The sequence below is a fragment of the Neodiprion lecontei genome, chromosome 4 (assembly GCF_021901455.1).
Source record: "Neodiprion lecontei isolate iyNeoLeco1 chromosome 4, iyNeoLeco1.1, whole genome shotgun sequence".
NCBI classification, from domain to species: Eukaryota; Metazoa; Arthropoda; class Insecta; order Hymenoptera; family Diprionidae; genus Neodiprion; species Neodiprion lecontei.
Genome location: NC_060263.1, coordinates 32,930,139 through 32,944,754, shown reverse-complemented (window position 1 = coordinate 32,944,754; position 14,616 = coordinate 32,930,139). Strand labels below are relative to the sequence as shown.

The 14,616-nt window shown below is 47.4% G+C and overlaps 1 protein-coding gene across 1 annotated transcript in view; it reads left to right on the top strand.

The window, feature by feature from the left end:
• LOC107218955 (MOXD1 homolog 2) overlaps positions 1-14,616 on the top strand; it is a 97,074-nt gene that overhangs the window by 66,757 nt on the left and 15,701 nt on the right. The window contains exon 3 of the mRNA XM_046736932.1: positions 4,249-4,398. Within this exon, the coding sequence (XP_046592888.1) occupies positions 4,249-4,398 (150 nt within the window). The remainder of the gene's footprint in view (positions 1-4,248; positions 4,399-14,616) is intronic.

Here is a 14,616-nt window from a genome sequence, read left to right as displayed (position 1 = left end):
ACTTTTACGCTTCAAGCCACTACGCCTAAGCAGCCGAGTTCAGGAAACCGGGCATTCGGGTATCCCTTCGAAATTATCCACGATTAGAATGTATTAAAACATCCGGTGCTAGTCGATCTCACCATCAGCCACGAACCCAGAAGTAATTTCTCATCTTTCTCAACGATCTCTTGTACAACTTTAAATGTACTAAATTCTAGGCTGCCATACCGACGGTTTACCGTCAGTTATCTCTTCTGACATGCCTGGAAATATACATATTTATAACAGTCAAATATACAGCTGCAACACAAATCGGAAGCAAAAAGATACCAAAGACTTCTTCCATCACGCGGTAAGTTCGTCAAATCCTTACGGAATCGTTATACCCTAATTTTAAATAATCTTTTGCGTCACACTCGAGCCGCTCACGTGTATATTTCGCTCGTCTCATTATTAGCTTCTTGCAGTTGAGTACAAATCATGAACTCCGTGCGAAGCTGTCTCCACATCGAAGCGCGCAGAGTGGTTGTCGAAACAATTTCAAGTCCGATAGCTGGGTCATTATAACGACCGTCCGCTTGTTAGGAGTTTCCAGCTGCTGAACTATGAGGTCCGAGGCTGTTTGGGATCATCCGGGCAAGCGACGATGAAGTAATTAGAGGCTAACTCGGCCGCGAAAACGGAGTTTGAGACGTGTCAAGGAACTCCGTAAGCTCATGGGACGGAATGCGAGCCTCGTCGCGGAGAGGCTGTCCAGCTCTCATGATGCGCGGGTCCCCGGGTCCCGGAGGGCCTGAAACCTCCCGGACCCCTCGCTGCAAGGGGTGAAAGTCAGAATCGCTGCATTCCCAGATGAGAACCGAGATCCCCGTCGCGGTGCGACGCTCCACCAGCGTTTATCTAAAAATCTCAAGATCTCGTCTCGGTGCCGTGCCACCCGGGCACACACGTGCACCGCAGGGACGAGATCTCGGAATTCTGGATCTCGGCTGTCGCTCCGGGAGGAGTTGCGTCAACTCGTTTGAGAAATATGAGACCGAATTAATCCCTTTATTGCGTTAACTGTTTCCATCTCGTTATCCCCACGCAGTCGCCTGCAGCTTCCTCAATTTCCACACACGGATCTGCAGCAGCAGATAATACCGACCACCTCGTAGCGTCGTCTTCCCCTTTCAATTCCACGCTCATCAATATTCAGCCGCAGCTTATCACTGTTTAGCGACGAGCGCAACAGAGCCGACCAAAAGCGCAGGCCTCGTCACCGCGGTGAATGCAAGACGACGCGCCAAGTCATGAGCGCGTCGAATCGGTCGCCCGTCTGCTCCGACACGGTCCCTGAGCCACGGTTATACCGGTCCCAAAAAACCGGCCTGATACTTCTTCGCGGTTCTCTCGTGTCACGTGACCCTCGTATTATATCGGGACCGCGACGTGCCTCGTGTTATTACCATTCGCAACACCGGCGTCACCCAAATCCGCGTTGCACGTTACAATCGTCGTGTCCGGACGCCGATCGGGATTACACGCACGGACGTTGAGCGATCAATGGCCTAACGTATGCGCGATCGAATGATTTAAATACATTCGACAAAAATCGAATTAACGCCGTTCAAAAGTCATCGAGATACACCGTGTATTGCCGTAGAGTTTTTCCGAGTATCGGAACATCGCGACGTCCTTATCGAATTTTTCCTACTGTAAAAACATGCTCGGTGGCCGTTTACTCGTCGCGCGTCGGTACGTGCATACATCGGAGTAAGTATATAGATTTCGTTTTGAGAAATCGCTGCGTAAACATCTCGCCTTGTTATATTGTATCCCGCAACGTGGAACTCGATAGCGTGACGTTTGTACAACGGGTACAAAGTCGATATGTATTTAAAACCTGTGAACGTGCACGAACGAAATGCGATAAGCGTCGGCGAAACTGTTGCATTTATTTTGTACGACTACTATACGCCACGGGGTGGATATTTATGCCACTTGGTGCAGAGTAGCTGATTGTGAGAGAGGCGCATCGAATTTCTCCATCACGAATCGCCGCGGCGTATGATCGACGTGACAAGTGGACTGATGCGTGATCGGTCCCGTATAATCGTTGTATACCTGGTGTCGAGTTATCGGGCTGGTCACGCCGATTCTCCAACCGAGTTATCGCGTTTATCAAGCAACAACGACAGGCGCTTCGTCGCATGTTCGAATCGCTTGAGGTTATAACATACAGAGGTCGATTCACTATCTGCATGAAGGTATATACAAAAAGCGTGGATGATTGTGACCTCTGCTTTTTGATCGTTTATCACCAGTTCGCGGTGTAACGCGATGTTTCATTCTCATTTTCGAAACGGATTGACCCGCTACATACGAAAATCATCGATATCGAAAAATTCGATATTACACAGCATCGACAACTTGTGGTTAGAAATTGCCTACTATAAATGACCGAGGAAGGGAGATTTCTTGAAACGTCAACCTGCAATCACGGTGGATTGGCTCATGTCAAACCGTGAAACGTCTCGCGGGTCGAAATGATCAGAAAGTTTTGACTGACTGACATTATACCCGAGTCATCGGTAATTCTGTCGTAGTTTTGTACGCACTGTGCACGATCCCGTCGACGTTCTCGTACCGCCCTAAATGATCAGATAATCGCTGAAGTAACTTGAGCTAGCGGTCAACACTTTACTGCAGGGTGGTGCAACCGATGTTTTTTTTTTTTTTTTTTTTTTTTTTCTCGAGAAAAAATAATCCTCTGTTATTACCAATCGCGTTTCTGCGGGAAATGTGATGCATTCGGGGAAACGAACGCGGAAACAAATAGGGGAGAAAAGGAGAGATCGACGGATATTGCGGTGACATCGAAACCACGTAACCTGCAGCGGATTAGGAACGAGTGTTTCTCCGGTTTCCGGTGAACAAGGGCATATGCGGCACAAAGTCGACGGTTTGGAAGGAGAGGCGCGGTAACGCGCGTGACGCCTGCAGTGGCACGCAACCGTCGCGAAGCTCTAGCAGCCACGGGACCGAATAAAATTTTAATAAAACCCGGGATGAAAAATAAAAACTCGTTTAACAGCAAACAATAGTTTCCAATCGCGCAAGCCGCTTACATGGGCATATACATTGTGCCGTGAAACGGTGCAACGCCAACCCTGGTTAATTATTTCGAGGCGACGGTCCGGAATTCTCTGGACAAAAACTCGTCCTCCAACCCACGAGGATGTTAAGAAGCCCAGGGCGCAAACCCACGGACGCCCAACGTCGAGGCTGCACGTACCTTGTCCGTGTCCCATGGACAGCTGACGACGGTGGTTGGTTATTCGATCGCACGGGAATCAGTCTCGGTGAAAATTGTGAAACACGTCGCGCCGTTATATTGTTGTGAAAACACCGAAGAACAGCTCGGGATGACTAGGTGGTTGTATTCGGTACGTAAGGAAAGCTGTTTCGGAGCTTCTGAAACGATGCGAGAAAACTCTAGCTGCTGGCTACCTCGGACGATGGCGAACTATGCCCGAGTATATTATTCAGGTCTACTCGTCCGATCTCTCGCCGCTGCTCGACCCAATTTTTCCTCTTACCCATAAATCTGGAACGCGTGGTAATCGGCACTAATTGTAAGTTTTGTCGCTGGTCTCACCCTTTAATCGCGCCTTGTTTGTACGACAACGAGAGGCCGCGATTCGGGACGACGTGAGAGCTATTACAAACGCAAAGGTGGTAGGGAAACGTCCAGGCACCAATTGTTTCGTCATTAAACGCCCCCGCGCCAGGATCGATCGATCTCGGGTCACGCATAGCGGGGGTGGTGCGAAAGCTTCAACCCGTCCTGGTGCTTCATCGAACTTTCACCCGTGGTGGTCGAGAGGGGTTCACCTTATTACGAACGCCACGGGATTTTCCATAGCCGGAATATCGTAGTTTTCGATCGATGCCCCGTGCCCTCAACTGCTGCGACGCCAAGATCACACCTGTAGCTTTTCCCATATCCTCTCGAGGCCATCCGGGTACTTGGATCGCAATTATTATGACCAAGAGTACACTTTGCAGGGTGTGAAAACTTGTTTATTCACCTCAACCGAGTTCACGAGGCACTCTTATCGCACGACTCGGTTCGCTTCGGGGTCTCCCTGCGGCACATGACACGCTAATAGTACCCCCAATGGAAATAGGTACCTACGTACGCGGAGGGAAGCGATGTTCGAAATCCGTCCCAAGAACATTTCGTACTCTATGTTCTTATTCCCATTTTATTTTTTTTCCCAGGATCGACACGTGAAGGATGCCAGCAGAGATCCGCAAATGGACTCCAGTCAGGACTATCGTCTTCTACTTGGATACGAGAACAAAACCCATACGGTACTGCGATTCAGCAGAAGGTACGACACCTGCGACCCAAGAGATCTGAAGATCACGGTGAGTGCTCTTTTCTATTGTACTTTACATAGATGTCTATTACACACACGCACGCACGCACGTACACACATATGTATACTCGTATATGTTATATGTATACATAACCCTCCTGCCCGTAGCCCAGCTGTGCTGGCCGGTTTCATTCTTCTCATTTCTACCTCGTTCTTCTCCTATACATACATATATATATATACCTTTTCGCTCGTAGTTGGACGATCCCCGCGACCTTATTGAATTTCATTCATGCCCCGCGGCAGCGACTCTCTTCCTTCTTATCAAAGGATTTGAACGAAAAATTGTCTTCCGCAGGGACATACTTACCGATCGGATGAAGACGTAATTGTTTCTAGATTCAATCTTCCTGTTCAGCTAAGGGATAGGATTTACGAAACGTGATTGTATTTTTCAAGAGGGATAGAAGTATCGGCGAAGGTGTAGGTGCCCAAGGTATACGTATGTAAGATGGTACATAAACGGAGAGGAGTGTGGAATGGAATACTGGCACAGTGGCTCAGTTACGTTCCCTCGGAATCAGTGCGACGATTCGCGAAAATTCGGAGGGGATGCGTGCACAGGTAGTATCCTTCACGAGCTTTAAAGCCTTATTCAATTTTGGAGCATCGCGACGTTTCACAAGGGTAGGAAATTCCTCGTGCACCAGAATATATGTATATTTATATACGTATGCGCGTCCAATTGTGCCCCTGCTTTGAACCGGCTATTCAAATTTCCGGGAACCTCAGAATCTAGCTGAAGTCATTACGCCTTTGGGTTAGAACAGAAACGAAACCTTCAAAGGATCAGAAATTAATTATTCCACCAGATCAAAGTCCCATCTCACTTTCCACCTGGCAAAGGAATGAAAATTCAGTTTGGCAAGCGCAGCGAGAAAATTAACGAAAGGGTTGATTTTATGCCGGGTAAAAAGCTATAAGAATTCCAAGTAAAGATTTACGAAGGTCTTCTCTCATACCTCCTCCACTCTTCTCTAATATTTTATTTTTCTAAACCCGCTCACGAGTATCGGATTCAACTAAAACCAAGGTTAATAACAGTCTCTCAATGGCTTCTGTCGAGCTGCAAGCAATTAAAGCGCAGTAGCGCAAGCGGCAAAAGGGAATGGCAAATAATTCTTTACGAGGCTTAAGTGGAAAATGGGCTTAAGCAAAGGCGGCGAAAGACCGTTGAAGCGTGTTCAAGATACAACCGGTGCACTAGAAACGGTATAGTTGTAGCTTTGAGATATATCCGCCTTGTTAAGGAGCCCATTTATTCACGTTTCATTGTTTTCTGCCCACCAGGAATTCCCTTCTTTTGTATAGGTGGACTTATATACCTATATATAAATATATGTATATACATATTACTTCTTGCTCTTCCGTTCCGCGTGGAATTTATGCTGTGGCTACCACAGTCTTTTGTGTTTACTTTATTTCTTCTTCTTTTTTGTTTTTTTTTTTGTGCTTGTTTCCATTCCAATTTCTCTCTCATAATCACTGCTGCAGCACGATACAGCGATCTCGATTGGATCCGGTGTAAGGCCACTATCGTTCATGATCGGTACAAAGTACAGTTATACTTTCGGTAAAACTAATTCTCCTAAAGAAGCCGTACGTCGTAAGAACTTTTTCTAATCCCCGTTGCTCGATCCCCGAGCGACCTCTGCGGTTGATGCATGGCACGCTTTTTAACGAGGTTGAAGTTCGTATAGCGTTAGCATAACGATGCGTATTCAAGAAAAAAAAAAGAAAAAAACGTTCACTTCGCAACTTCAGAATTGTTTTAAATTCAGTAATCCGTAATTGAAGCAGAACGTACTCGTATTGTGCAGACTAAACTTTTTTAAAATCGTTCCCAAATAGTAAATTAACGAGCTTTGTTTCGATGCGTCATTACTTTAACTTTATACCAACTTCAATAGTGTGTTTTTCACCGCGTGCGGATTCTAGACTCCAATTGGAGAGCAATTTTCGAGGTTTCGAGATCGGCCACGCGGTAATAGGCAGCATGCAAAGTGGGTAATTTCTGTAAAACTGCATTACCCGCACAGGTATCCCCGTAAAGATGCAAATTTCGAGATCGTAAACCCCTCGCATCGGCGCTCGGCAGTAATACCGGAGACCTCATACGGTTCACGGTGAAGAAGCATCGAAGAACCGTTCCAAAAGGCGCGGGGCAACCAGTTGCGTCGTAATGACAAGCAGTGATCGCTCATCTTCCTCCGAATGAAAAAAAGCCACAATCAAAACGCGTGTTTAACAGAGCGGCCGTTTTATCGACGAGAATCGGGAAGTCGAGGCTAGGGAGCGATTACGCCATTAGCCGTGTTATATGCTAAACAATGGCGTATAATGATCAGCGCATTTATGTAATAATAACCGGGTACTACGGAATTACGTCGTTTCGAGGATGGCTCGCCGACGGATATTACTCGCCCTCGCCTGCCGATGCCGCGATGCAGCCTAGGAGAGCCGCGCTCAGGGCTTATGTATTCATGTATTCGAGGGCGTCCGCGTCGCGACGCCCGACTTATACCAACGGCGCACAACCTCGCTGGTCCAGACAAACAGCCCTGCGTATTTACATATAATTAAGTAGAGACTCTCGGCTAATGCACCGGGTGGAAATCTCTACGGTTATAATTTTGTGGTTGCGGGTTGCAGCTGCAGAGTCGCTTCGAACGTCCCGCGAGTGCTCGGGGTCGGTGACTTTCGGTTTTATTATATATGCAGGGTTAAAATTGAGGGGTTGAGATCGGCTTGAAAGCCGGGGGAGGCGTGGGTGACACGCAACAAGAATACCTGCCTTTCCCATACATATCGCACGCGTCCCGTACGGCGGGCATGTGCTTTTAAAAATAGCAAACAAATCGAGATCTTATCCCCCGGGAAACAGCGTCCGAACAGCCCGACGGTCTGCATAACTTTATCTGATCGCGTGACGTCCTATTCGAGCCCCTGGGCACGCTGTGTGTTTTCACGCTGACTGCAACACGCGTGTGTATTTTTCCGTTCACACCACGCCGTTTGCCTGGAGTCACCGATCGAGTTCGATCTATCGTGATTCCGACAGCTCGGTCACCCAAATCTGTTGTTTGTACAAACAATTGTGAAACGTGCAAATCGAGCTGCAACTTGAAAACTCGGTTCTCGTTTTACGGCGTTTTCAGATGGGGTAGACGTCTACCGTGATTAAGACGTCTACGGCGGTTCTTAACTATCGTGGCGACACGGTTTCTTATCCGGGATGAATTGTCGTATAATATTTACCTTTGCGTTGCATTACTTCTTATTAGGTGAACGAAACGTAACCATCGTCTGGTCGGACGTGTTACGTGTGCATCGGGATCGCGATTTTATGCGGAGAAAGATGGAACGATGTAACGACAACCAACAAGACGAGTACTTTGCGATGATCGAATAAACATCAGTGGAGAAATTTGACTGCGGCTGAAAAGAAGTAGGATTAGATACCGGTAATATTTTACTCCGACCTTTCGGGTAATGCGTGATTTATCACGCGGACCGGCGCGCGGCGTGCGCTCATGTCGTGTATATGCAAGGTAAAGTAACTCCTTCGGAATTTCGTCCCGGCGCGCAAGGCGGATATTCAGCAGTGTTTCGAAAGCTCGGTTCGCATTCGGTCTTCGTATCTAGAAAGATTAGTACGATATGGCAGGGGCGGGGAGGGGAATTTGATTAATTTCCAACTGCCAATGCCTCGTGGCTTTGTCGAATATCACATGTGTACGTTGAAAATCGAGATATCCTGCGCGCGTCGCTGACGGACGAATCATGGCGGAATTTCCGTTGTAAGATCTTCCCTTTTCTCTTCCGTCACGAAATATCTGGAGGGAATCGATCCTCGCACCGGGTTATGGAACTAATAAGAGGCATTCCTACTCCAGGAAGCAATTCGTCGAACGGTTGGTTCGTTGGAAATTTACGAGGTACTACCAAAGAACGTGAGAGCACAGATGATGCCGCGCGCGATTCACGGACCGTCGGGACGTACGGCGAAAGCTCGCGCGAAAATCCTGGGAATCCCGTCTCCCTTTCTCGGTTCTCTCTTTCTCCCTTCAGATCTTCGCGAGACGCGGAACGATCGAACGAACTGCCTTGCTTGTTTGTTCCTGGTATGTAAATTCGACCCCGTCCCTCCGGGATTCTCGCTGCTCCGAGGAACGTACTCTGGGGGCCGAAATAAGGCGATGCCCTTACCGGTATAAAATTGGCTTGTTGACCTGGTTTCTATCTCGGTTTTCTGACGACTCTCGCCTACCTTTGCGCTACGAAAATACTTGCAATATCAGTGGCAGGCCGATGTCGTTGAACCGTTGCCCACTATCTTAGGTGAAAACTTTCTTAATTGACATTTGGTTGCTGTTGAATCCGATCCGCGAGCCTGAATCTCTCTACAAATGCGGCGGTACGGCATCGCCGTTTCTCGCTATTTTATATGCTGATTTTCCGTCGCGAATACGCGAGCTTCCTTGGTGAAACGGGGATGATGGGGAGGAAACCACTGGAGAATCCTATTTACGGTGGCAATAGTTTACCTCTGAGAAAAGTTTGTTTTATTTTCATTCTTTATCTTTTTTCCCACTCCGAGCAAGGGTATTTCGAGTTCTTCTTCTAGAGCGGTGCCAAAAACATGTTTATCCAAGATTTGTAAACAAACGACGGAAACAACGATCGAGGAGCACCGTGTCATTTGAGCGTGTTTTCGATTTCTTAAAAAAACTAATGTCGGTTGCGAACACTGAACTATATCGTTGCAAATTTCGCAATTGTGAGAAAGAAAATTTATATTGCGCCCGTCCGATTGCCGTAGTGAAAAAATCGAAATCTTCTCCTTGTTGGATATAGTTTTCGGTTTGGTATACGAGCGTGGGAAATATAATGTCGCCAACTTTTGGTTCCAATTTACCAAACGCGTGAACGAAAGTTTCGTAAATCAGTTTCGCAATCAGATTTCTACCCGCTACAGCTATCCGGACCAATCCCTTGGAACGTCGGTCCGCCATTATGAGGGATCCGAAGGGTCAGCAATTAAACTCGTATTTCGGATTATCCTTAATTCCGGTCTTTCGTTGAACCGGCGCTAGTTACGAGATTAGTCACAGATTACACAAAGTTATACTCGAAGCTTCGCCGTGCTATCGTATAGTTATTAAAGTCGCGAAGTTTCTTTACGTACCACGAAGACGACTCGGAGTAACGCTTCCATACTTGTAACCGAAAGATCCTATCTGATCCTTTCCGACTGCGTCCCCTCGACGAATAGAAACCGGAGGTGCTCTTCTGCACTTTGCGATAATTATCAGAAGGATTTTATCCGCCGATATGGGAGGAGCGAGGAGTTTCGCTTGTTTTCTCAGGACGAAGATCGGCCCGATAGTACCTTTATACGGCTCATTGCAACTCGAGACAAACTTAATCATCGTAAGCGCAGGATCTGCTCGTGCAATAGTTTCGAAAACCCTTTCGGCCGTCTTGTCAACGCCAGCTGTGCAGGATACCGCCGGTAAACGTAAGAGAATGATTCCATACGATAAACGCGTTTCTTGTTCGGAAAAAAGGGGTTCGCTCGCTAACATCGCACGATCAGAACTCCGCGTCGTTTCTCGTCAACGGCCAGGCGATAACTTCCGGTTTGCATTGGTTTATTTTGTATGCAGCTAATTTGCATGCTTGACGGGTAAGATGAAATTGGTTATACCTGCAGGCCGCCGAGCCCTGCATGCTTCGATGCTTAGACCTGCACCGGGTCTCAAGGAGTTACATTAATCCTTCCTACTTACGCTAAGTCGACGAAGCTCTGCCGCTCCAGGAACAATCCATCGCCAGCCTATACAACCCCTCACACCGAGTGATTCGGTTAATGTTGAAAATTTTAGAAAGTTTGAAAAGTGAATTTGTAATCCTTGGGTTGAATTTTTTAAACAATTTACGGAGAAATAGCTGCGGGGCGCGAACACGACGCTGTCCAACTCTAAAAGGAAAGTTTGATCACACTTCCAGCACCCTGCGAGAAGGCGGGAGTCTTGCCCTGTTAAGTTCGCTACTGTTCCAAGGCGGGTGCTGAGGTTCTGAGGCGGGGAATAAGGTCACTCTTATCGCCCGGAGTTTGGAGACACGGAACCAGGAGCCAGCTGCACCTGGGCCGAGTATAAAACACCTGAGCAAGCTGTTATCGCGCGTATTTATTGGCGTGGACCAGCGCCTTTGTAACTGCGGGGTATTTTATCTCTTTGAAGGAATTTTACAGAGTAGTTGGATCGTCGATCCCCTTTATCGCGGATAAATATTGCGGCTAGTTCGTTACTTGCTCACTCGGCTAATACGGGTAGCGTATTTTCGCGCGCCAGTACGTTGTACGTACGTAGAAACCGCAAGAGTTGTACCGGGGACAAGCGAGCGAATGAGCTGCAGCAACTGCATCACGAAGCAAGATGCAAAAACCCCTTTTGTAATTAATTTATTGCCGTTTCTCCGATGAATAATCGTCGGTATACAAGCGAGCGAACCGCCCACCAGCAATTTATCTAACAAATGGTTTGAAAACGGCGACTCATGCCGCGTTCCGTAAATAGCGCGGGCCTGCCTCGCCGAGTGAAATAGCTCTACAATACGTAGACTTTCTATACACGTGCAGCGATCCAGCTCCGTTGGAAGTTGATGTGGAAGTCGAGCGGTCAACGACGGTCGTTCCTTGTCACTATTTGTTCATTTGCTAGTACAAATCACGACCGACGCCGAGGTGTTTTTCTTCCCTTTTCGTTTCTCGATCGTGATATACTTTGCTTGGATAGAGCAGGTACGCGGCTAACGGGCACGTCAAGTATGCGCCTTGACAACGGACGCTATCCATCAATCGGCGGTGAAATATGGGCGATGGTGTATTTATTTTAATACGTGTACGGATCGACGACGTCAGGGTCGCAAAGGCGCGTTGACCTTGCCTTGGCAGCGAGGACCAAGATAACATCGAGGTGAAACCAAAGAGCTAGATAGAGATCCATTTTCCTGGAGCGCAGGGTGGTTCGGTTACCTCGAGGATGAATAGCGTGTCCACGTATCCACTGCCCGAATGTCTATGGATGTCAACTTGACCAACTGCTACGGGAGTATAATGTATAGGTAATGCTAGGGTGGACCAGGATTTGGCTTTGCCGATGCAGAAGCGCGTGCCTGTTTCCAAAACCGAACTCTCAGTATGCATGACTCTCCCAATTACGTTTGAGCAGCTTCTACCCGTCTTTCCCTCTCTCTCTCTCTGAGGGCGATAATGCAACTATTATGTCCGCGGTTATCCTTCAAATCAGAGTTAGCGCAGTCATCCTGCTCTCGGCGGCACCTGGAAGGAGGTAATCCCGAACTATCTCGGTGCACCGGGGATCCGATAGGACGTGGAGCCACCTACATACTTGCAGCCTGAGTTAGGAGCTCGCCAAGTTGGCGTTCAAGTTTACAGCTCCAGTTCTCGATCCGAGTGCTCCGACACCCTCGCGCCTCGAAAACCTCCCTTGGCTCCCTCTTTCTCGGCGCTGTCTTTCTACCGATCTTGGCTCCGAGGCGCGGTACCGGAGAGACGTTCCTGGAACACTTCGACCCGCGTAGTTAAGAGAAGTCGTCTCCGCTTCTGCAGGCAAAGTTGGAGCCTTAATCCCGAGCAAATATCTTGGAATCAGCGATAGTTTAACAAACTTATAGCCTGCAAAGCCTCACCCTCTTCTCACAGAACCCAGGATGCAGCTCGCTCGCGTCTTTCGACTTGAAATCTCTACCTTATTACCCTTATTGAGTAAAACCGCGTGTGCGGCGCTGGGAAGAAGCTACGGGAAATTGGTTATCTCTTATACCGTTCAACGTCACTTTATTTCCATCCCGGCTGTACCCGAGGGGGTGTACAGGAATCGTGCTTCAAGCATCAGACAAATTCATCATCCTTCTCTATCCCCGGGCACTTCCAAGTGCGATACTATAAACGCTCATGAGAAGAAACGTGAAATTTATATTGTGTTGATGAAACTAACGACTAACGATGTATGCGAAAATTTATGACGAAGCATGCGTGACGCAGGTAAGAATTTCGACAAGGCTACGACCAGAGACCAGGGAAATGGTTGCTGGTTGCGGACCAATTTTGAACGAAATGAAAGGACACGAAGAAAGGAGAGTAAGGAAAAAGGGGAAACGAAACGAAAAATTACACAAATGTTTCCCCGGGTGTAATTTGGAGTAGCGGAAAAGAGGACTGGAAATTTGCGTGGGGTTGGTCGTTTGCTTGGAGCGAGCGACTCCCTGCGGACCAAATTGTAGCTTATTTAATGTCCCAGCCGAGATAAGAAGCGTGTCACGTTGTTCTTGCCGGGAGAGATAAAGCTGTCTAATACTATTTAGGGGGTACGAAATATCACCGTAAATACCGTGTTTCTTGATGCGAAATTGGCTCGGTGGGATATTATTTATACCTTTCGAGGACGGCGTCGCGCGACTCCTTACGATTTATAGTTTCACAGGTTCACCCACCTTCTATCCGTGGGAGGGTGCGATCACCTATCTCAAATTCAATTCTTGACCTCCAGGGTGAGAGGCGCGAGCGTATCATCGTCGCATCCGGCCCCCGTCCAATCATCTTCTCCATTATTACAAATCACGAAGCTCGTATCTACCAAATGGGGAAACTAATTACTGATCTGGATAACAGTCGGAATGCCGATACGAGGTAGAAACGAGAGAAGTGGCGAGGTGAAGAGAGGAGAGAAGAACCCCTAAACGCCCTCCTTCGCTTTGTGGAAGGAACGTGTGCTCAATGTTGATAGGGAACAGTGCCATACCTACCGCTTGTACTCGGGGTAAGGTGCAGGATAGAGTTTCCTCGCAGACTCGCATAGACGAGCCGGAGCATCGCGTAGAAATGGCAAGGTCATCGAGTACCGCTTGTTCGGGGGGTGTGAAAGGCGTTACTATACGTCTATACCTCGTCTACTATATACGTTGAGACAATAAGTGCCGTTCAGATAAAACGGGGCTTAGATAACCCGCATGAACCTCAGATCCAGTAATGGAGGTGGATTCTGTTTTATGTTCCCACCATTTTTTCCCTGATAACGAACAAACGAGTACGTGCAGCACGGCTCTGGCTTTGCCAACCGTATATCCACAATTTCCTACCGTGACGATTGATCCAATTTCCGTTACGACTCGTGCCGTTCTATTCATGCAGCCACTAAAACTGCACAGTTATCCGATGTATCAACAGTTTTTCAGTGTCTTACGGGAGTTTCGCTATATCACACGTCGATGACTGCGCGTGTTTGTAAATCGAGACTGCGGATGAAAAACCTACGACAGTTTGGTACTTAGGACAGAATGTATCACCAAGTTGAATAACCGATAGGAGAGTCGATTCAGCTGTTACTGTACGTTGAAATTTACATTCGAGCACGAAAATTTCTACGGCATTGCAATCAACGGAATAAGGTACTGGTAAGGTCTGACAGGTGCTGAATGAAATCTGAGACGATTTTGAGGATCTTGAAGCCTTTACACTTCTAAACTTCCGGTGGTGCACGGACGCTGAGTATTCATTCGGTATTATCTGATGGCGAGTTGTAACGAAGTTCTTGCAACTTCTCAAAGCGATGGCTCATATTTCGCACCGTTCGAATGAAACAAAGAAAACTTGACATTTGGAAACCTGTAAATTATATATATTTGGCAATATTGGTCTGACAACGAAATGTCGAGTCAACCCTAAAAGCAGGTTGACTTTGACGCACAAATTTTCTCGCGCGAAAAATTTGGAATTCACTTCAATTGTTTATGCAAACCTAACCTTAATCTTACATGAGCGCATCGCGGAGGCAGTATTCACTTTCGAACCAAAGCTCGAACGCTGAAACCATTCCGCTAATTATTTTCTACCGACTTTCTTGCTCCGCCGTTGTTTCAGGGTTGATGTTAACAATGAATGGCGAGGGATACCCTCGTTTGAATGCGGTACTGTGTACGATTGTATGAGCGGGGATTTTTCTCGTTATAAAAATATACCCGCGCTGCAACTATTGTTGCTATCTACTTGCCGGGTCGTAAATTTTTTCATAAAGCATTGCTCACTCTGCTGCGTCGGAATGAGTAATCCGCATCCCACTAATGTACTGAAAAGGTGTACCAGGTTTTTATTTCGAATGAGAGATTAAGGAGTGTAAAA